The sequence below is a fragment of the Thamnophis elegans genome, chromosome 7, assembly GCF_009769535.1.
Source record: "Thamnophis elegans isolate rThaEle1 chromosome 7, rThaEle1.pri, whole genome shotgun sequence".
In the NCBI taxonomy this organism is placed as follows: domain Eukaryota; kingdom Metazoa; phylum Chordata; class Lepidosauria; order Squamata; family Colubridae; genus Thamnophis; species Thamnophis elegans.
The window spans coordinates 69,783,522-69,805,159 of NC_045547.1; the positions used below are offsets into that span (position 1 = coordinate 69,783,522).

At 37.6% G+C, this 21,638-nt stretch overlaps 1 protein-coding gene across 1 annotated transcript in view; it reads right to left on the bottom strand.

Moving 5' to 3' along the window:
* Nucleotides 1–21,638, bottom strand: part of TBC1D22A (TBC1 domain family member 22A) — a 116,933-nt gene that overhangs the window by 71,976 nt on the left and 23,319 nt on the right. Inside the window, 4 exon segments of the mRNA XM_032220955.1 lie at nt 2,850–2,964; nt 5,726–5,788; nt 8,571–8,699; nt 14,001–14,071. Of these exon segments, the coding sequence (XP_032076846.1) occupies nt 2,850–2,964; nt 5,726–5,788; nt 8,571–8,699; nt 14,001–14,071 (378 nt within the window).

Below are 21,638 nucleotides of genomic sequence, written 5' to 3' on the forward strand. Positions count from 1 at the left end.
TTTGTGTCCAAGAAAGGACTAGAATTCACACTCTCCTGGTTTCTAATCTGAAACCTTAACCACTACACCAAACTTCACCCTAAACTGAAAAGCAGAAATAAAAATAAAACTTCTACAATGGAAGGTGTTCCCTTTCATTAAAATACGTGATGCAATCAATAATTCCAAGCTGTACTTAAAGGATTCTTTGCAATTATTTAAACTAATGTCAATTAGATCCTGCCCTACTAGGCAACCTGTTTGGCCTCTAAAATTAATAACTTGCATAATAAAAGGAAGAACCCAATTAACCTCGCACCCCCACCAACAGCACTAAATTCCTATTCCAGCAAGTTTTTATTACCATTCCTTCCAAACAAAATTCTTCAAATTGATGGCTAATTGAAACAGAACAATACTGATGCTCCACAAATAGCTATTTTTTACAGGCAATGGCAGATCTAGGAGGTTGGATTTTTTTAAAAAAAACAACAACATTCAATTTGCAGCAGGGCTACTTCAAATTAACACTTAGTGAAGCACAATCCATTTCACGTCTTCCCTTCCATAGTGACCTGCATGAGGTCTTGTCCTGACAGTATAAGGTATGTAGGTCACTACTCTTATTTTTCTTTATTCAAAAATATACAGGTCTTATTTTCCCTGGAAGTAAGATCTCCCCAGATCATAAGCCCAATTAGGCTTTTGAGCGCATGCACTAATACAAGCCCCCCCCCCCCAAATAAGCCCTCCCCCAAAATATTGCAACACAGCAGCAGCCATGAGGTGATCATGCTCGCCGCCTCCTGCACCTCAAAAATAATAAGACCTTCCCGAAAATAAGGCCAAGTGCTTATTTCTGGGGTGAAAAGAAAATAAGACCGTGTCTTATTTTCAGGGAACCATGGTACAATGCAAGAACTTTCACAAGTTCACAAGCTGATTTGAATTTCCCAGTCATGACACTAAGAAGCCTTATACCGAGTTCCAGTCTTCCTTCTAGCTTTTCAATTTAGCATTCAGTAATTAGTGCCATTAGTTTACTCAGCCAAGAAGACTAGATTCACTTTCTTCTCCACTGGGCTAACCAAAACATCTATTATTGCTTCTACCCTGGAGAACGTATGGCAAGGCATAATAAACAGAAGAGAATGAAGAGAAAGCGTAGTTATATAGTCAAGTATCACAATGAGAATCTCTCCATTAGTGTAACACAGCAGTGTCTTCCATTCTAAAGGTGACGTAGTGACAACCTTACCCTGGTACTATGACCAGTTGCTACAAGTGGACATTAGACAGTTATTTTCTTATCTGTAGAGAGAACATTTCAGAAAATACAGACAACTCACTAAGGATTTGCAATGTAAATTGATGGTAAAGTACTTAAGACCAACATATTTACTATATTAATTAAATGGTCTATTTAACATGGAATATCAATCCTCTAATCACATCTCATTTGAAGTTATTTCAATTAACAACTCTAAAGTACACCAGCACAAACCCTACTGTTCTAGGCTCATTAACATCATTTTCATTATCTGTCAAATCAGGGAGTAAAAGGCAGAAACTATAAACACTCTCTAGAGTAGCCCCCTTTCCTACTTAAGAGATTATTAGGAGAACAAGCTGCAGTAATTCTCATTAGCTGCTCAGTTTGGGGAGGGGGGCATGGGGGAGACTTTCCATGCACTGAAACAATAGATGGAATCAGTAAATGGACAGATTTTCATGCATTCAAGGGTAATCTGTCCTTAATCAAACAAAATCAATCTAAATTGTTGATGAGGCATAGAAAGCAAATTGAGTTATAGGATGGAGAGGAGCTGAGCACAAAGATTTAAATACACCAGGAGTATCGATGTTAGAATCTATCAAATGTACTCTTACAAAAAGAAAAAGAAAACCTTTCAATTTCTTTGGTCTAGTGATTAAGGTGCCAAGCTAGAAATCAGGAGACTATGAGTTATAGTCCTGCCTTAGTTATGAAAGTCAGCTGGGTGACTCTGGGCCAGTCATTCCCTCTCTATTGCGGCCTGCCAGCGGACCTGGTGGCAGGCTCAGACAGTGAGCAGCTTAGGCCAGTCCTGGAGTCTGGGAAAAGCTCTGACGAGTGCTTTGCATTGGAGGCAGAGATAGGGCCAGGGCCGTCTGATAGTTATCAGCTGCCTTTGGAGCAGAATGGGGTAGTGGAGCAGAAGAACAGCTGGAGCCTGTTCCCAGTGTGCGCATACGCAGAGCTGCCAGGAGAAGGGAATAGCTAAGGGACAAGGGTCAACTCAGGAGCAAAGCAACAGGTGGACAGTGAAAGGCCCTCCCATAGCGAATAAAGAGGGAGTGGAGTTTGCAGGAGACAATTAATTCAATTCATTAGGATGAAGATCTGTTTCCAACTTCTTGCCAAGTGTTGTCTGCTACAGTGGCATTTGGAAGATATTGGCCTGGCAGCTCTTCAAGCCTGATAAAGGTCTGTAGTTGTGAAATTTCTGGAAAGACTGTGGGCTAGGATTTTGCTGGAGAGGAATTCACCTTAAACTAAATAAAAGGGGCTTTATCGAGATGAGGAGTCTGCTTCGTGCTTTTAGGAAGCCTACGTCAGAATACTCTCACCCCAACTCACCCAGTTGTTTCTATGGAGAACATAGGAGGAAGAAGGAATATTAGGTATGTTCGCTATCTTGAGCTAGTTATAAAAATAACTTAGGTGGGATTCTTTTAAAAAATAAAATAGATAAAAATTAAAATTTAACTAATTGGTGATTCTTTATACACCGTGCATTTTCAAAAAACATAAATGTCAAGGAACACACGACAACAATAATCTTAAAATATCAGATTAAAGCAATGTATAAAGTAAGATGAATTTTTACCTGTATATTCGCTAGTGAAGACAACAAAGAAAGGAGTCACAAGGTCATTAATGCCCTGAACATATCCACTGGCTGGATGGCGTATTGCCCAGATGAACAAAATTCTTTCAAAAATCTAGGGGGGAAATTATAAGGAACAAAAATATAATTATAGCAGAAGGCACATATGTTCGAAATTCATGTACTGGATCAGAGGTGGTATTCAGCCAGTTCTTCAGCAGATTCTGGCCAGTTCTGGTGAACCTGTAGCGGAAATTTTGAGTGGTTCAAAGAACCGGCAAATACCACCTCTGGCTGGCTCTGCCCCATCTATTTGCTGCCTCCCGAGTCCCAGCTGATTGGCTGGGTGGTTCTTTTGTTGCCCTGCACAGGAGAACAAAGCTGGAAAGCAGGTTAGTGGGGTGGGGAGGGAATTGGGATTTTGCAGTATCCTTCCCCTGTCACGCCCACCAAGCCACGCCCACCAAGCCACGCCCACCAAGCCACGCCCACCAAGCCATGCCTACAAAACTATTAGGAAAAAAAACTGAATCCCACCACTGTACTGGATATGTGGAAGATGGCTCTTCCTATGAGGCTCTTATCCAATGGAAACTACCTCTAACAAGATATATTTAACAACCAAGTTTTTGATACTCAGAAGAAGGGCATAAAAATGTGTCCCTTTCACCAACTTTTAATTGATTTTAATGATACGGGATTTAATTTTAATTTTACTTATATTTTTGTTATGTATCATAATTTGCAATTTCTTAATTATTAGAAGCACCTTATATGAATGTATGAACAATAAATGGGATATAAATATAATATTAAGTAAAAATAGAAAATAAACAGTTAGATGATGGGTGAGGCATCTCAATGAGCCTACTTGAGATCTCAGTGCATATTCAGAAAACCAAATTAGCACCAAGATTTTGGTGATGTTGTTAAACACACATTACAATAAAAATGCAAGAATCATGCCTAGCTCTTGGAAAACAGTAACATTTATAACAGAATTTAAACAGTGTTAATATACAGTGTTCAGCTAACAAAACTGAATTAGCCATTAATATATTGTACTTTTATGGAAATTCCATATATAAATATTTGCTGAATTTGAAAAAACAGCAATGAACTCAGCTAATTCCAGCCTTTTTACAGAATATTAAAGTAACAAATATAAAGCAGTAAGAAGCTTGAATAAAGATACATTTTTTTAAAAAAATTAATGTCCATAAAGCATATTCATATACATAAATGAATATATTGATATTCCTTTATCAGAGTTATCAAGTCCCATAAGTCTTGTAAACAATCTTTGTAGCTATAATACTGACACTCCGATATGCCCAATGGAGGGCATATTATTATGGAGGGCATATTGATATGTAATATTATGGAGGAATATTTCAAATCAAGGACTGCTGTAAATGATTCTTTTTTCGTAGATATTTTGGGAAGTTCATGCTCTGTAGCTTTTATGTATACTTATTAGTCTAATTAACATAGTACAGCCTTTACATATTGAGATCATTGAGATGTATTATGTTATAGGATTAACATCAAGGCTCTAAAGGTTTTACAATATAGGATTAATATCAAGGGAGAGTAGAATAGCTTATTTCTCTCCAAAGCTTACTGTGTAATTGCAGATTCTTTCCCCCTAACCTATAATCTGAGATTATTCATTTCTTGTGAATATCATTAGGGCAATGTAGTAGACTGAGCTTGGTATATTCTAAAGGACTTCAGAAGTAATGGGAAAATGGAGCTTACATAATCTGATTTCCCTGCTAATCATGCAACTTTTTTTTTTTAAAAAAGATGAATGAGGAGAAAAATGGGGGGGGGGACCAATAGGGAAAAAGGAGGACGCGGCTCCAAGTCCCCTTTAGAGATTCTGGATTTCTTTATGCTGGATACATCTTCAGTAATGAGATCATTGGGGTGAGAATAAGCATTTATCTTCTCTCCAAATTAACTTTACTCATTCTTTTTCTAGGATTCTGAAAGTAGGGTGACAATGAGGTTAAGAGTTCAGTTTCATGAGACGTGTATCTGGGTTTTCCAGATAGACATACACTCTTGTTTTAAGGTAATAGAAAAGCAACCGAGTCATTTAGTTCAGTCCCTCATGAATACAGTGCAGAACTAGATTGATAAAGTTCAAGACTAGCTGAGATGTTACAGCAACTTCTTGCTTGAATCAAAGCACAGCTCTCGGCTCAATCCAAGACCCATTTTATTACTGAGGAGAGCTCCATGCTTGGTACAGAGTTTGAGCTTTCCCCATTTTCAACTAAACAATACTATTGCATTAAGATTGGCAAACCATACACATCCAACAAGCTTATAAAGAAAATACCTTTTTTCAACATAGTATATTCGAGTGATATATTCTAACTTACCGTATTTTTCAGAGTATAAGACAAACCTTTTTCCCTCAAAAAAAGAGGGTGAAAATCTGGGTAGGTGTTATACACCGAATACAACATTTTTGGCCTCCTGAAACCCCGCCCCCTTTGCAAAAATACCCACGCATAGCCTTTAGGAGGTTTCCAGAATGCTCCTGGGGGCTGGAGAGGGAAGAAATGAGTGAAAAACGGGCCATTTTTCGCTCATTCCCCCCCCTCCCAGTACCCAGGAGCATTCTATAAGCTTCCATGCTTGCCCTTTTTTTGATGAAAAACAGGTCCATTTTCGTGAAAAACAGGTCCGTTTTCGTGAAAAACAGGCCATTTTTGGGAGGTCTGCAGAGTGCAAAAACTTTTTTTAAAAAATTTGCTTCTTCAAAATCTTGGTGCGTCTTATACTCCAGTGCATATTATGCTCGAAAAAATATGATATTATATATCCAAACACAAATTGGAGAACCTTAGGATTATACTTGCCTCTGTTACTTTGGACTGAAGAATTAAAGCTTCTGGATTCATGCGAGGAATATCTATATGAATCTGTAACAGAAGTAGTTAAATTCAGAAACCTTCAAAATATACAACCAGGTTCAAGTCAGGATGTGTTTGCAGGTGTCACATTTCTTTAAGCTTCCTAGGAGTCTTATCTTTTAGAAAGCTTTATATCTACTTAAAATTTATTTCAGTATTGTGAGTGGTAGCTTATATAGCATTTTCTGTTTAAAAATTCTCTGCATGTCAAATGCTTCTGCAGCTACAAAGTAGGGTGTCATCTGTTATTGCATACTGTTTAATCATCCCTGAACCACGTTAAACTCATGACATTCTTGATCTTTTCTTTAATCCGTTAATAGAATAAAAACCATCAGTTACCCAAACACCCTCAAAATGAAGACAAACAATAAGACACAATTTATGCAGATGATTTACACAGCAACCTTCGGCTAAGAAGTTTTTTTTTTCAATATCAAATTGTATCCTAGCTTTCTAAAAGAGAGGAATCCTTTGAAAAAGAAATTACAGGCATCCAAATGAAAAGGAGGGAAAAAATTTTTTAATTCATTGTATAGAACTGCCATATAATTACATTAGTGAATCTTATATGATCTCTAAAAGTTGGTGGATTACAATCCCTTAGCTTCAGTAAACTGCTAGATTAATTCAGTGATGAGGAATCAGAACTTCAGCCGTTTTCTGAAGGTAATGGCAAGTATCCCAGCTTTGATCTAACACAGAGGTTTCCAATATTTTAGGGGTTTGTGGCCTGCCAGCAGCCAGCAGAGCTGGCAGCTGATTCGGACAGTGAGGAGGTTGGGGAGGAACACGGGCCAGTCCTGGAGTCTGGGGAAGGCTCTGATGAGGGCTCTGCATCAGAGGCAGAGATGGGGCCAGGGCCATATGCCAGTTATCAGCTGCCTTCACAGTCAGACATCAGTAAGGCAGAAGATCAGCTGGAGCCTGTTCCCAGTGTGCGCATGCGCAGAATTGCCAGATGAAGGGAACAGCTAAAGAACAAGGGTTGACTTGGGAGTAAGGCCACAGGTGGATGATGAATGGCCCCTCCCAGAGGAAATCAAAGAGAAGCAAAATGGGAATGGAGTTTGCAGGAGACAGTTAGTTTGCTAATTGGTTCATGATTCTCCAAGACTCCTTGCCACGTTTTGCAGATATTGGCCTGTCAGCCAGATAAGGTCTGTGACTGTAAATCCTCCCTTGAAAGACTTTGCTGGATGTGAATGAGCAGAATTCACAGTAAATTAATAAAAGGGGTTTTTGTCTGGACAAGTAGTTTGCTTCATGCTCTTGGGAAGCCTCGGTCAGAACAAGGGGCATTCATGGATAATTTGTGACAGACTGTCCTGAAAAACATTATGTGTCTTCCTCAGCAATGAACAGAACCAAAAGCAGAGTGCTCTTATGAGATTTAATTCATTTAATAGATTTATTCATAGCGGAAACCTGGCTTGTTTAGCTCATGGGCAAACCAAATATATGTGTTTTATACAATGTTGGAACAGTTTCTGATATGTAGAGAGATCTCACAGCTACAGTCACAAAGAAAAATACTTTCTGAAGCTATAAGATTTGGAAATTGCTGGTTTTTCTTTCAATTTTTTTCATTTAATTCAATTTTGAGGCTCCCCAACTCTTTAGGTAGTTTAACGTTAAAAGGAGAAATAAAAGGAAATAACGTGAAGAAATAGAATGATTGATCCAAATTTACATAAAATGACCAGAGGAAAAAATCCAATTGCCATTTATATCATGATTTACAGTATATTTCTTTCTAAAGTTAGCTACAAGTTGAAAAAAAGAGGAAAAGAAAAAAAAATCAGGGTGCTAAAGCACGTCTCATATAAGTCCTACAAAATCAGATCCTTTCCTGATTTCCATGAGAAACAATAGCGCATCCTCATATCGATACCAAATGCCAGGATTTTAAAGCCTAGGAGAAAAGCTATAACACCAAAAGTTCTTTTCAGAAGGAAGCATTTGAAGACTGAAGAAACTGAATATGACTTGTGTTTTAGGAATAGAAGGATGCAATATACTGAAATGAAGAACGTAAATGGTTTAGAGTTTAGGCAGTTGGAACAGGTCAAGGACGATATTAGATTATGTGCAATACATTGAAGGCTGTGTTCCATAACTGGGTAGGCCAGGGGTTAGCAACCTGGGGCTCTGGAGCCGCATGTAGCTCTTTCATCCCTCTGCTGTGGCTACCTGTTGTCAGTTGGCTCCACAATTGATAGGATTTTCAATTAGGACAGGTACAGGAAAAAGGATGCCATGCTAGAGGAGACTATGGGGCGGGATGGGGGGGGACCAGACTTCTGATCAGTAGAAGAAAAAGGATGCCACATTAGGAGGAGACTCTATGGTAGGGGAATCGGACTTCCGGTCGGCTCCAGAATTGAACGGGGGGCCTCCAGTTAGGACCTTTGTGGCTCTTTGAGTGTTTAAGGTTGCCGACCCCTGAGGTAGGCAAACTGGATTTTTGATAATACATTTTAGTATTTTAATTACATTAACATTTTTATTATATATTCTTAACCAAATATTTTTTTTAAAAAAAGCATACACCCTTTCTCAAAAAAATGTTGCAGCTGTCCTTAAACGAAGCCGGGGCTCTGACAATCAGGACCTATGGTAAACCATAGCCTGTTTCTTATGATCAGATAAATCACTTTAACGTGTGCATTTCAAATGTCCATTCAGTTTGGGAGAGTATTGTGTAACAAAAAATAACAGGGATATTCTTGCTACAGAACACACTTCTGAAATTTCCCTCATTAAGAGTCAATTTTAACAATTCCTTTACCTGTCTGTATGTATCCTGGTGAGTTTCCTCATTTCTTGAATCATAATATTGTTCAACAAAAGCAAAGTATTCTTTCCGTTTTCTTTGCAAAGTGCCTTCTCGCCTATCTGTATTTGCAGGAAGATAACCCTAGAGGTTGAGAGGTAAAAAGGGCAGCGGTTAATTATTAATTCAAGGAAAAAATCAGTATTATATTATCAGGTATTTTCAAATTAATTTCAATCAGCAAAATAGCCAAGTAAATTGGGAGTTTTCGCCTTTGAAAGTTTGAGCAGCATTTTACTGAACCATTTTGCCAATGATTGCAGTGGAAACCCAGATTATATTGTGCTACTTATACTTTTATTTAGAATTCATAGTAGAAAATAATATTCTGTTATTCAAACGGATATGAACTACTAAAATTTCAAATGGAAGCTTCACCTAATTAAATTTAAATTCAATCAAATTAAAAAGGTACACAAATAAAAAAAATATTGTATGAATTAAAAATCTGATCTTTAAAACTTTAAAATAAAGCTGTTATACTTTTCTTACAAATAAATTCAGCATTAATGTAAATCAGATTTTGGCAATTATCCAGACACCCTTATATGATTTTGCATAATGGCACAGGCAACATCATTAAAGAAGAAAATTATTTTTAAAATGATTGAAATCTAAGGAGACTGCAAAGTGCACAATTTTTCAGAATCATTACTCTGAAAACTCACAAATTTAAACAGTCTCTTGAAATTAACCATAAAAAGTGTATCACAGGAATCATATTGCCAATCCCTGAAGCATAAGCAAAGAACATGGCCTGACTCATCTTCATCTTGCAGTCTTATAAGATGTTAATATATCCATGTAAAAAAGGAAGTGCATTCAGAGCAAAATAATTGAAAAAAGGAAGATTAATTTACTTATTGCCCAATTTATTTTTCAGCATGAAACAGAAGAGAACATCGCTATACAGAAATTCATTACTTCCACAGAATCTTAAACATTCCTTTTCTGCTTATTTTCTTATGTACATAAGCTAAGGTAAAAGAATAAGGGACAAAAATGAGATAATAGCCATAATTTGTTGGTAAATGAACTGAAATCCTAATAAGGAATGGTACATGAAATTACTGAGAGTTGGTGGATGTGAGTCAAAATTCAAATACAGGCAATCCTGGCTTAATGACTGTCCTGTTTTGTGACCATTCAAAGTTATGATGGCACTGTAAAAATAACTTTATGATCAATTCTCGTAGCATCTCTGTGGTGCGTGGCTGACATTCACGCACATTCACAACCGTTGCAGTCTCCTATAGTTATGTAATAATCATTTTGTGTATCACAGCCAGCTTCCGACAAGCAAAGCCAATGGAAAAGCTGACAGTTAAAACCACCAGCCATGGTCATGAGATGTCTTGCTTAAAGACCATTGGGTAATTTCCTTAACAACTGCTATGGAAATGAGATTGTAAGACCATCACACTCACATGAAGTCTCACTTAACAACTGTATTGCTTAAAGACAATTGCCAGTCTCACTTCTTAAATGAAAACTACCAGTTCCTTTTCTTTCTAAAATAAACTGATTCAACAGAAATGGGGAAAAATGTATAAAATTACTAGTTGATAACCCAATGATATTTATTTATGGATGAAAATGTCCAGACCAAAGATAATTTCTAATGTTGGATTTTCTCCCTTATCAGAGGGAACCCCCTTGTGGAGTACTCTGAAGCCATTACCATGGCAACTCCACTGAGCTGTATAGTAGATGCCATTTTATGGTAGTACAGTAGAAGCCATTTTAAGGCACAATAGGTTGTATCTTAACAGAACACACACCCCAAGGGTGTTAGGGAAGAGTTGTTAGCAGAGAGTAAGTCATCTGTGTACCAAGTTTGGTTGAAATTGTTCGAGGCGTTGCAGAGTTATGCTGGAGCATATACACATACACACACACAAGCATGTTTTTATATACAAGTGAAACTCAAAAAATTAGAATATTGTGCAAAAGTTCATTTATTTTAGTAATGCAACTTAAAAGGTGAAATTAATATATGAGATAAGATTCATTACATGCAAAGCAAGATAGTTCAAGCCGTGATTTGTCATAATTGTATGATTGTGGCGTACAGCTCATGAAAATCCCAAATCCACCATCTCAGAAAATTAGAATATTACATGCAATCAATAAAACAAGGATTGTACATAGAACAATATCAGACCTCTGAAAAGTATAAGCATGCATATGTACTCAGTACTTGGTTTGGGCCCCTTTTGCAGCAATTACTGCCTCAATGCGGCATGGCATGGAAGCTATCAGCCTGTCGCACTGCTGAGGTGTTATGGAAGACCAGGATGCTTCAATAGTGGCCTTCAGCTCTTCTGCATTGTTCGGTCTCATGTTTCTCATCTTTCTCTTGGCAATGCCCATAGATTCTCTATGGGGTTCAGGTCAGGCGAGTTTGCTGGCCAATCAAGCACAGTAATCCCACAGTCATTGAACCAGGTTTTGGTGCTTTTGGCAGTGTGGGCAGCTGGAAAATGAAGTCAGCATCCCCATAAAACTCATCTGCAGAAGGAAGCATGAAGTGCTCCAAAATATCCTGGTAGACCTCTGCATTGACCCTGGTCTTAATGAAGCACAGTGGTCCAAAGTCCTGTTGTTCAGTGGTCCAAAGTCCTCTTTTCTGATGAGAGCAACCCCAAACAATAAACCCTCCCCTCATAAAAGCCCCAAGCCATATTTTATATGTAAGTGACTAGCCCTGTGCGGTTGGTTGGCCATTAAAAGAACAGACTGGTGGCCTAGACAAATCAGGGACCTGATCCAGTGAAGCACAGCTTAAACTCTTAATGCAACTAACTCAAAGATATAGATTACGCTTTCCCCGAAACATAAACACTCATATTATGCCCACACAAGTAATGGGCTTTTAAAAATGGAATAACTAATACATTTTTATCTGATTGCTAACAGCTTCATTGTGCAAAATGAACCTGGATCTCCCCAATACTAATCCCATGCCTAACAACTGCACCACACATATTAGAATGTATGAAGTAAGGGATAATAAAACAAAGCACACAAGGTACTTAAATACTGTCTATATCTAATTTAAGAAAACTGACTTCAAACGCCTCAGGAAAAAGTGGTTGCAATCTACCGTGTTTCCCTGAAAATAAGACAGGGTCTTATTTTCTTTTGACTCCCGAAATAAGCACTTGGCCTTATTTTCGGGGAGGTCTTATTATTTTTGAGGTGCAGGAGGCGGCGAGTGTGGTCACCTCATGGCTGCTGCTGTGTTGCAATATTTCCAGGGAGGGCTTATTTTCGGGGGAGAGATTATTTTAGCGCATGCATTCAAAAACTCAATGCGGGGAGGTCTTATTTTAGGGGAAACAGGGTATTAAGATCTACACTAAGACAGGGGTGGGAATCACTGTCTGGTATTCAGTTCACTCCTTTTACCTACTGACTTGTCCAGAGAAAGAAAGTTAAGCTTAATTACAATTATGGCCAAATCAGAAAATCTGTTATTTAATTCCTCTACTTAAATAACAGAATGTAAAAACCATTATTTGATTCTTTACACCTCCTGGCAGTCAGATTAACTAGCTGGAGGAATGGCATCTGCACAGCTTCTATTTTCTAGCACCAGCTAAGCATTTTTGTTAAAAGTGTGCACATAGCTACATAGAAATACAGTATTTCCCAGGTATTTTTTACACTCTATTAGCTTACATTATAATTTAGATGAAATCTGACATTTAATATCCTGTCGCATGGATTTATGTAAGGTTAAATATTAAATTCTAGACTTCACTTCTTGTCAACAATTTGCATTTATGTATGGTACCATTGGCATCATTAAAACCAATTTAATTTCCAATAGTAATTTAACTATCCATGGGATATATACGTTTTCCTTAGGGCAGACATGTCCTCTTACTCGGTTTTTAAGATTAACACAGGTGTTGTCTCTCTGGATCAACAGTTCCATTATTCTACATCAAGCCAACTTTTATTTTTAAAACTATAAATAACATACATTACCCACAAACATGAATCACTATACAATTTTTTAAAAAAAATACAGCAACCTTGTTTATTGTTACAAACAAGGAATGCATCTGTACATCAGGAGACACATAAGACATTCAAATTTCATTACCCAATGGGACTTTCCCAAACTCCTTTAAGTATGATCTTTTTGTCTCTTGTTGGGGAGAAAAAAATCCAGGATCCCTTTTTGGAGATTACAATATTGAACTATATCTCTATTTTTCTTTAAATCTGAAGTGCTTGTGAGAATTGCCTTGTCACAAACTATTTCTATTTGCCTTCATGATCCGTATCACTTAGCATTTTGTGAAAGTCAATAGAAGTAGTACTTTCCCAAGTTCTAAATGTTATTTTGGTGATCAAGTTCCTAATTCTCACACTAGGCTGATTCTTTAGGATCTGACTGCAGTATTTCATACATGTGACCATAGGTACTACTTAAGAGCCGAGGTGGCGCAGTGGTTAATGCAGCACTGCAGGCTACTTCAGCTGACTGCAGTTCTGCAGTTCAGCAGTTCAAATCTCACCGTCTCAGGGTTGACTCAGCCTTCCATCCTTCCGAGGTGGGTGAAATGAGGATCCAGATTGTTGTTGGGGGCAATATGCTGACTCTGTAAACCACTTAGAGAGGGCTGAAAGCCCTATGAAGCGGTATATAAGTCTAACTGCTATTGCTATTGCTATTATTATCCCTGGCATCAATAATGGAGTTCTTTACTGATTCAACCCTTGTCTATCTTCTGGTTTCTTTGCAAAGTAAATTACACCTTCAGGAGTTTTTCCCTTATGGCAGGTGTTAGATCAATTCTGGATCCTCCTTATTTCTTTATACCCTTCCCTTGAATACACCAATTCATGGGTAAGAGCTTCAGTACCACTGTTTCACTGATAATATTCCATCAACCTTTTGTGGTTGACGAAGATACATGGCCAAATAGATCACGTTACTGTTTTGACTTGGAATGTTCTTTGCTCAAGCTGAATATAAATAAGACAGTGACCTGATTGTCCTTCCAATTCCCCCATGCATTTCTCTCCTCCATCCCATTTGTCTCTGAATTTCCAGATTGTCCCAGGTTCCTCTGCCTCTTAGAATCTTGCAGTTGATGATCAATTGACTTTGTGCCTATTTATTGAGTTTTGTTATCCTTCTGAGGTAGGCAAAGTCAGGGAATATAACAATAAGGATTCCAGGAATTGTCTTTATTGTTGTAGCACAGAAGAACAGAACTTTGAAAGCACGTTGAAGCTTTTCTTGAAAATGAAAACGGACAGCGTTCCTTTGCCCATACTGTTTGTAATTCTACTTAATAGTTGTGATTCAAGCAAAATTATACATAGCAGACAAACAATACCATCATCATAAAATGAAGTACTTACTGACAGGAGCTTCCATGTAATTGGTCGTACAAGTTTTGGAATTCCTGACCAACTCAGCTTCCGCAATTCTTCTACTCGCCCAACCAAAAGAAAAAGAGCAATTAAGAAATTGCATAGAAATACATTGGGGTTAAGATCATTTCCTTAAACATTTCCTTATAAAATTATGTGTAAGCTCTGATTGTTGTACCTGAGTTCCTGTGCCTAGGTTCTTGAAGTGTAAATCAAAGAATCTCTGTGATTGGATTCTTTGCTGCTTAGGGACTGAGTTCAACGCCTGCACTTAACAACGAAAAACACAATTTAAAATATTGGTCTGCAAATATATTATGACCTTTTTAACTACGTAAATTTACATTATAGATAAATCCTGGTTTAAAGTTAACATCTAAACCAGTTTGGGGGTAAAATTGCCTTTTCAATGGATTATTAGTCTGGATCAACTTGGTTCTGAAAAATATGACAAAACCTCTTGATAGTTTATACAATTCTAATAGTGATTTAGTCTATGTTATTCAAATATTAACCTTGCTTCTGAAGTTTATTTAATAATTAGAGTTTTGGGAGGAATTGGTTTCTAAATCTTTTTTAAGCAATGTTGATAGTATTTATTTACATCACCTCTAGAAGGAAGTGCTTTAAATATCTCACATAAAATTAGTTGTTTTTTTATTCATACAAAGGGGTAATCAAAATGCCTTTTGTGAACTGGATACTGCAATTAATGTTTGAAACATAATGACTCTGGAATCATTGTGTGCAAAAGATAGTTGTCCCCTTGATATTTTCTTCAATATTTAAAATCTTTTAAGAGACCATGAATTTAAGATTTCTCAGGTACTAGGAGCTTTTAAAAAGAATTATCATACAACACTGGGAGAAGGAATCTATATTTGAATTGCAGCAATAGTTTGTAGATTTGACAATATTTGAATTTGGGGGGTCATACAAAAAGACAAGTACACTTTTCAAATAATATAGTGAAATAAGTGAACTTGTTTCGTTTACAAAGGTCATTTTTTACTTCTACTTTTTATTATTATTAATACATTTGGAATACATTGCAGTATACATTTATATAGAGAGGCTGAATAAAACCCAGTTTGGTGTATTGATTAATGCTGGTCTACAAACCAGGAGATTGTGAGTTCTAGACCTGCCTTAAAGTAATAAAAACATAACATGTTTGCAACTTAAAAATGGCAACAAGGAAGGTGTATGAAGCTCTAATTTTATTGTACCTTACATAACAGCAAACTCAAAATTACCTAAAGCTTACTTAACTATGCAAACAACTAGATGACCTCCTTTGTAACTGTTTTCCAACCAACCTTCCTGTATCTCAGTCTCAAAATGCAGAGACCAAGAAAAAAAATCTCACTTTAAGCTTTTGTTTTAATTCACTTTTTCACTGAAATGTTCCCTAAATGCAAGTGATTGCTGTGTTGTCCAACTGTTCTTCCTAGCCGTTCCTGGGCATTTATAAATGGTACATGCATTGTTTTACCTGATATAATCTGTTGATACATATACATTCTGTTTGAGTGGGGAGAAGAAAGGTTGTATCAAAGATTTTTAATGCAAATATTTAATTCCTTTATTGCACCACATTTGAAACACTTACATACAAGCTGCACATTGCAGAGAGAGATGGCCTAAATAAAAGCACAAGCATCAGAAAGAGTGAAATATTACTAAGTTACATTTCTCCTTTTGCAGATTTTACTCAAAGAAGAATTTCTACGTAGTTATAACGACGATATTACAATTGAGTACACACGGTTCTCCATAAAATCCCAAAGTCCATTTTATTCTGGTTTACTAAACTCTACTGCCAACCCAGTAGGAAACTACAGGTATTCCTCAGGTCCTAAATGGGAGCCAGAATTTCTGTTGCTAAGTGGTCATTAGGTGAAACATTGTGCTGCTTAGTGGCAGCAGTTTCAGGAGTCTCAGTTGAGGTCCTTAAACCAGGACCGCACCATCATTTAAGCAAGCATCTCATACTTCTCTTGCCCTGACATGCTCGCCTTCAGTCCCCCACCTATCTCTAATGGACATCACCACACCAACAACCCCAATTCTGCTTTTTATAAAGACATAAAAACAGAAAAGGGAAAACGTGCAAGACCTGGGCTCCTACAATATATCACCTGTCAAATAGTTTCAATGATGCTGCTTATGTTATCCCACTGCAGGTTCTTTTCTCTACATACAAAGGGTAACTTTATTTATGCTTCTTATTCCTCCTCCAAAATGAGTCATGTACGGATAAAAACAGTTTCAAATTATTTCAAAAATGGGGAAAAGTCTACATTAGAATTATTAATTTATTGTACAGTACAACTGCACCACATTCCAATTAAAAAACGTAAGAAAATTTTATATATAGTAAAATATAAAATCAGAAAAAATAGATTCAATTAATTTTAAAGTAGAAAAACATTTGGACATCTAATTCCAAAAGGATCAAGATATCTGATAATATTTGCTTAACTATGGTTTCCAATAAATACAGAAATACTACCTGGGAAAAACATATCTAGAAAGTCCTAGTTACAAGTTTTCTAATTGAATTGATTTTGCATGCTATGTTCCCAGTTTTAATTTTGAAAAAATGTCCTGCTGCTTAGTATTATACATCAACGTCTAGTTATGTTCCGGAGTTTTAAAATAGCAGGAGCCTATAGTAAAATTTTGAGAAATGGGAGGAAAAAACTGACAGATACCTTAACAGAATAGACCCAGGGTAGTTAAATGTTATGGTGATGAACTGCCGATGGGGAAACTGGAGTTCAAGTCCACTTTCATCCATGGAGACTCACCATATGATATTAGAACCAACCTTCTCACAGGGTTAGGGTTAGGGGAAAGAGAACTCATCAAATTTGCAGATGGCAGCAAACTGCCAAAACCTTGGAAGACAGAGTTATGATTCAGAAGGATCAAGATGCAATTCAGTGGAGAGAAAAGCAAGATCCTGCATTAAGGCAGGAAAAAAAACCAATGGCATAGATATACAGCATTTTTAAGACGCACCAAGATTTAGAAGAGGAAAATTTAAAAAAAACATTTTTTTGCACTCTGCAAACCTCCTGAAATGGGCCCTTTTTTTCAAAAAAAAGGGGGGGGTGACTAGCCCTTAGGAGGCTTGTAGAGTGCTCCTGGGGGGTTGGGGGGGCGCAAAAACTAGCAAAAAAAGGGCCCATTTTGTTGTGAAAATGGGCCCATTTTTTTTTCTAAAAAAAGGACATGGATAGTCTTTAGGAAGCTTATAGAGTGTTGCTGGGGGCTGGAGGGGCAAAAAACGGCCCATTTGTGCTCATTTCTGCACTCCCTAGCCTCAGGAGCTCTCTGGAAGCCTCTAAAAGCTATGCACGGCCATTTTGGTGAAGGGGCGGAGTTCGGGAGACAAAAAATGCTGTATTCAGTGTATAAGATGCACCCAGATTTTCAGCCTCTTTTTTGAGAGAAAAGGGTGGTGTCTTATACTCCAAAAAATACGGTAGATTAGCACTATCTGACTATCTAAATGTAAGAGGGATGTCAGTGTCCTACTGGACAATAGCTTAAGTATGAGTCAGCAGCCAATGGAATCCTGGCTTGCACTAGCAGGATAACAAATGATAGTACTCTATACTGCATTGGTGAGGCTACATTTGGAGTAGTTTTCCAACCATGGTCACCATGATATGAAAAAAAGATGCTGATGCCCTAGAAGAGTGCAGAGAATATCACCAAAGATGATAAGGGATGTGGAGACTAAATCATGCAAGGAACTTGCCTAACAAAGAGAAGGATTGGAATTCTGCAAATCCACATCCAGTTTTGCCCACTACAATACAAAAAAGATGCTGAGACTTAGGAAAGAATGTGGAGGTTGTAGGGGACTGGAGGCTACAGCACAGGATGAGCGGTTGCAGGGACTAGATATGTCTAACAAAGAGAAGGATAGGGGTGACATGATAGCAGCTTTCCAATATTTGACAGGTTGTCCCAGAGAAAATGAATTGATCTATTCTCCAAAGTACCTGAGAAGTAATGGATGGAAGGTTATCAAAAAGAGATCCACCTAGAATTAAGGAGAAATTTCCTGCCATTGAAAACAAGTGTGGGCGATTTTAAGAAGAGATTGGACAGCCATTTGTATGGAATCATATAGGGTCTCCTCCTGTATAGGGGGTTGGACTAGAAGTCCTCCAAGGTTCCTTCCAAATCTATTATTCGGTATTCTGTATTCTGACACTATAGCTGCCTTCTGGTACTTGAGGGGCAGTCACAGGGAGGAGAGAGGCAACTTATCCTCTGAAGCACCTGAGGGCAGGACAAGAAGCAATGATCGGAAGCTTGTTGAAGAGAAGATCCAATCTGGAATTAAGGAAAAATTTCCTGACAGTTAAGTACAATTAATTAAGGGAACAGCTCACCTCCTGGAGTTCTGGTGCTCCATCGCTGGAGGTTTTCAATTTCAAAAAATTGGACAGCCATTTGTCCGGGATGCCATAAGGTCTCCTGCCTTGGGCAGGGGTTGGACTAGAAGACCTCCAACGTCCCTTCCAGCCCTATGATTCTATGATTCTAAACAAAAGAGGAGATAGAAATCTAATAACTAAGTGAATAATGAATAAGTCATTATACTGACATTGAGAAGGGTACTGGATATGTATACTAGTATGGCTTAGGAACCATTTAGAATTCCTAGATTTTTTTTAAAAAAAAAATCTTGCTCACTGATTTCACCAATATCTTAATCCTGCCATAAAATGCTAAATGTAAGGTGGAAGCTTTCACCATTCTGCCTGAAATTGTTCTATATGTCATTCCCTTACTGAAATCTCAAAGGTGCTTTTTCAAGAGACAATTGGGCTTCCTTTGTTTTTACTTGAAGACATTTTGCTTCTCCTCCAAGAGGCTTCTTTGGTCAAAACTGAAGAAACTTCTTAGATGAGAAGCGAAATATATCAAGGAAAAAAAACAAAGAAAGTTCAGTTGCCTCTTGAAAAAGCACCTTGGGGACAATCATGACCTGGATGACTGAGAATTCTTTACTGAATGTTTTGCCTACAGCATATAGAAAACAACTACATATACTCTAACGAGCTTCAATAAGGTGAATGAAAATTTAAAAGGAAGCTGAACTGTCAGCTGTCTGATATAGTTCAAATGATTATTTTGCACATGAAAATTATGTGAATGTTCTTTAGCTGCACATTCTAGAGCAGTGGTAGTCAACTTGGTCCCCTACCGCCCACTAGTAGGCGTTCCAGCTTTCATGGTGGGCGGTAAGGGTTTGCTGTAACTCTGCTTTATAAATTTTGTAAAGTAAAGTTACCTTCCCTACTTATCAATCACCATTACTGTGGAACCGGTTAGAACATTTTAAGTACTAACAGAGATACAAGAGTGGGCGGTAGGTATAAAAAGGTTGACTACCCCTCTTCTAGAGTAAGGTCCAAAAAGCAATATTCCCTTTTTAATATTGACTGTATCATAAGATCACTATGAAAGAAGAGAGGAGGCCAGATAGACTGAATCCAATTCTCAATCTTATAATTGGGTCTTTTATCAGCAAAAGAAAAGACTGGACCATAACATCCCATGCGGTCAAAGGTTGAAAAACTGACAAGTGGTAGTTTTTATAAAAATACAATTAATATATTTATGTTATAATGTAGCATTAGCATCTTTTTTTTCTTATTTTTTTCCTTTGGGGTTAAAAAAGATTTGTCTCTTTTCTTTTTGGGCAAATTAATAAGAGGAGACATGGTCTGTTAGATAATCATTAAATTTATATTAGAAATATTTCATTCTCTTTAAATTTTATTGCATTTTGTTGTTTTTAATTGTAATTAAAAGAAATAAAAGTGGTTTTTTTTAAAGATTGGATCCCGCTCAAACAGCCATTTCCATCATATTAGCTTCAGAGGGTACATGCTGTTTTTGAAGGAACTGGTTGCCATCCTTGTCCATATTCCATGGGGATGTCTGCAACTCAATATGTCTATTATATTTCAAAGTATTAAGACAAAAGACTTCTGACTCATTTAGCAGACCTGGGTTGAAAACAACATTGATGGAGAGAACAAATCTCAGTGATGGATCAGAAGAGATATGCAGATTCAAGAAGTGTTCACCCCTCAACAAGGACACTCCACGCAGTATGGAAATGCTCATGTTGTTCCTAGACAAAAAAGAAATACTGGTAGCAGCATCTCTTTTCCTAGCTGCCTGCAGATAAATACAGACAGTCCTTGTTTGGCAAACGTAACTGGAACCAATAACTCAGTTGTTAAGAAGTTTCACTAAGTAAAACCATGATTGTGTTTATGATTTTAAATTAGCCATTTTTGCTTTACAAACCTGAGAAAGGCATGCAGGTGACGATTGCTTGCAGCTACTTTTTAATGCTGTCGTAACTCCAAACAGGTGCTAAGTGAGACAGTCTCTAAACCGAAGCTACCTGTAGTTCAAATATTCAGGCACATGAGAAACATGTTCCAATTATTTTAACAAAAAGTGTCAACATCGCACTCTTTTCTTCCTTGAAACAGAGAGGTATTGGGAGTAGGTTTGTGGGAAGAAGGAAGATATGACAAGCAAAGAATCAGATGTTTTCTTTTGCTGCTGCTCTTTTCCTGTTTAGGCTTGTCACATTTAATAAGTACCCAGGAACTTTAACCAGTATCAAAGGACTAGAAAGAACCCGCTACAAAGGCAGCTGAACTTTAGACAAGATTCTAGAGACAAGACAACAACTCTGACATTCAATCTGCAAGAAACCAAGCACTTAACACAGCATTCGCTAGATTCAATAAGAAGGGAATTTAAAAAAAATGGACAAGAGTGCAAGTAACTGCAGACACTGTTGCTACAGAGTGTGAATAATCCTGGAAGGTGAGCTTAAAAGACTTCAAATACTGTTTGGATTTCTCCTTTTGGAAACATGAAAAGAGGGTTCACTAAGGAAAGGGCCTCTTAACAAAACTGAACAGGTGAACAAATGAGGAATAGGAGAGGTGGTCTCTTAGGTCAGGGGCTCCCAACCCCTGGTCTCTGGACCAGTACCAGGCTGCAGCATGCTAGAAACTGGAATGGAATGGAACGGAATGGAATGGAACGGAATGGAATTTATTATTTATATGCCGCCCTTCTCCGGGAACTCAGGGCAGCGAACAATCCAAAAAGTGAAAGGGGAACATCAAAACGAAATACAAATAAAAATAAGCAACAGTCGCACAACCATACATGTCAAGGGGGAGGGAACTCATCACCCACAATGCCTAACTGGACCATGCAAACAATATCCGATCTGCAGGATGCAAGTAGCATACAAAACCACACCCACTCCGGTCCACAGAAAAATTTCTTTCCACAGAACCAGTCCCTGGTACCCAAAAGGTTGGGGGGGAGGGGGAAGCAACCAGAGTAGCCAAATCTTTGGATAAATATTGCAAGAAGAAGAGCATTAGATGCTTTTGCTCATTCAACGCAGTACAAGTGTGTACACTCCAGTACACTGTACAGGTGTACACAGTACAGGTGTGTAGCCAACTCACAACAGTTCATTTAGTGACCAAAGTTACAATAGCACTGAAAATGTGACTTAGGACAATTTTTCACACTTTATGACTATTGCAG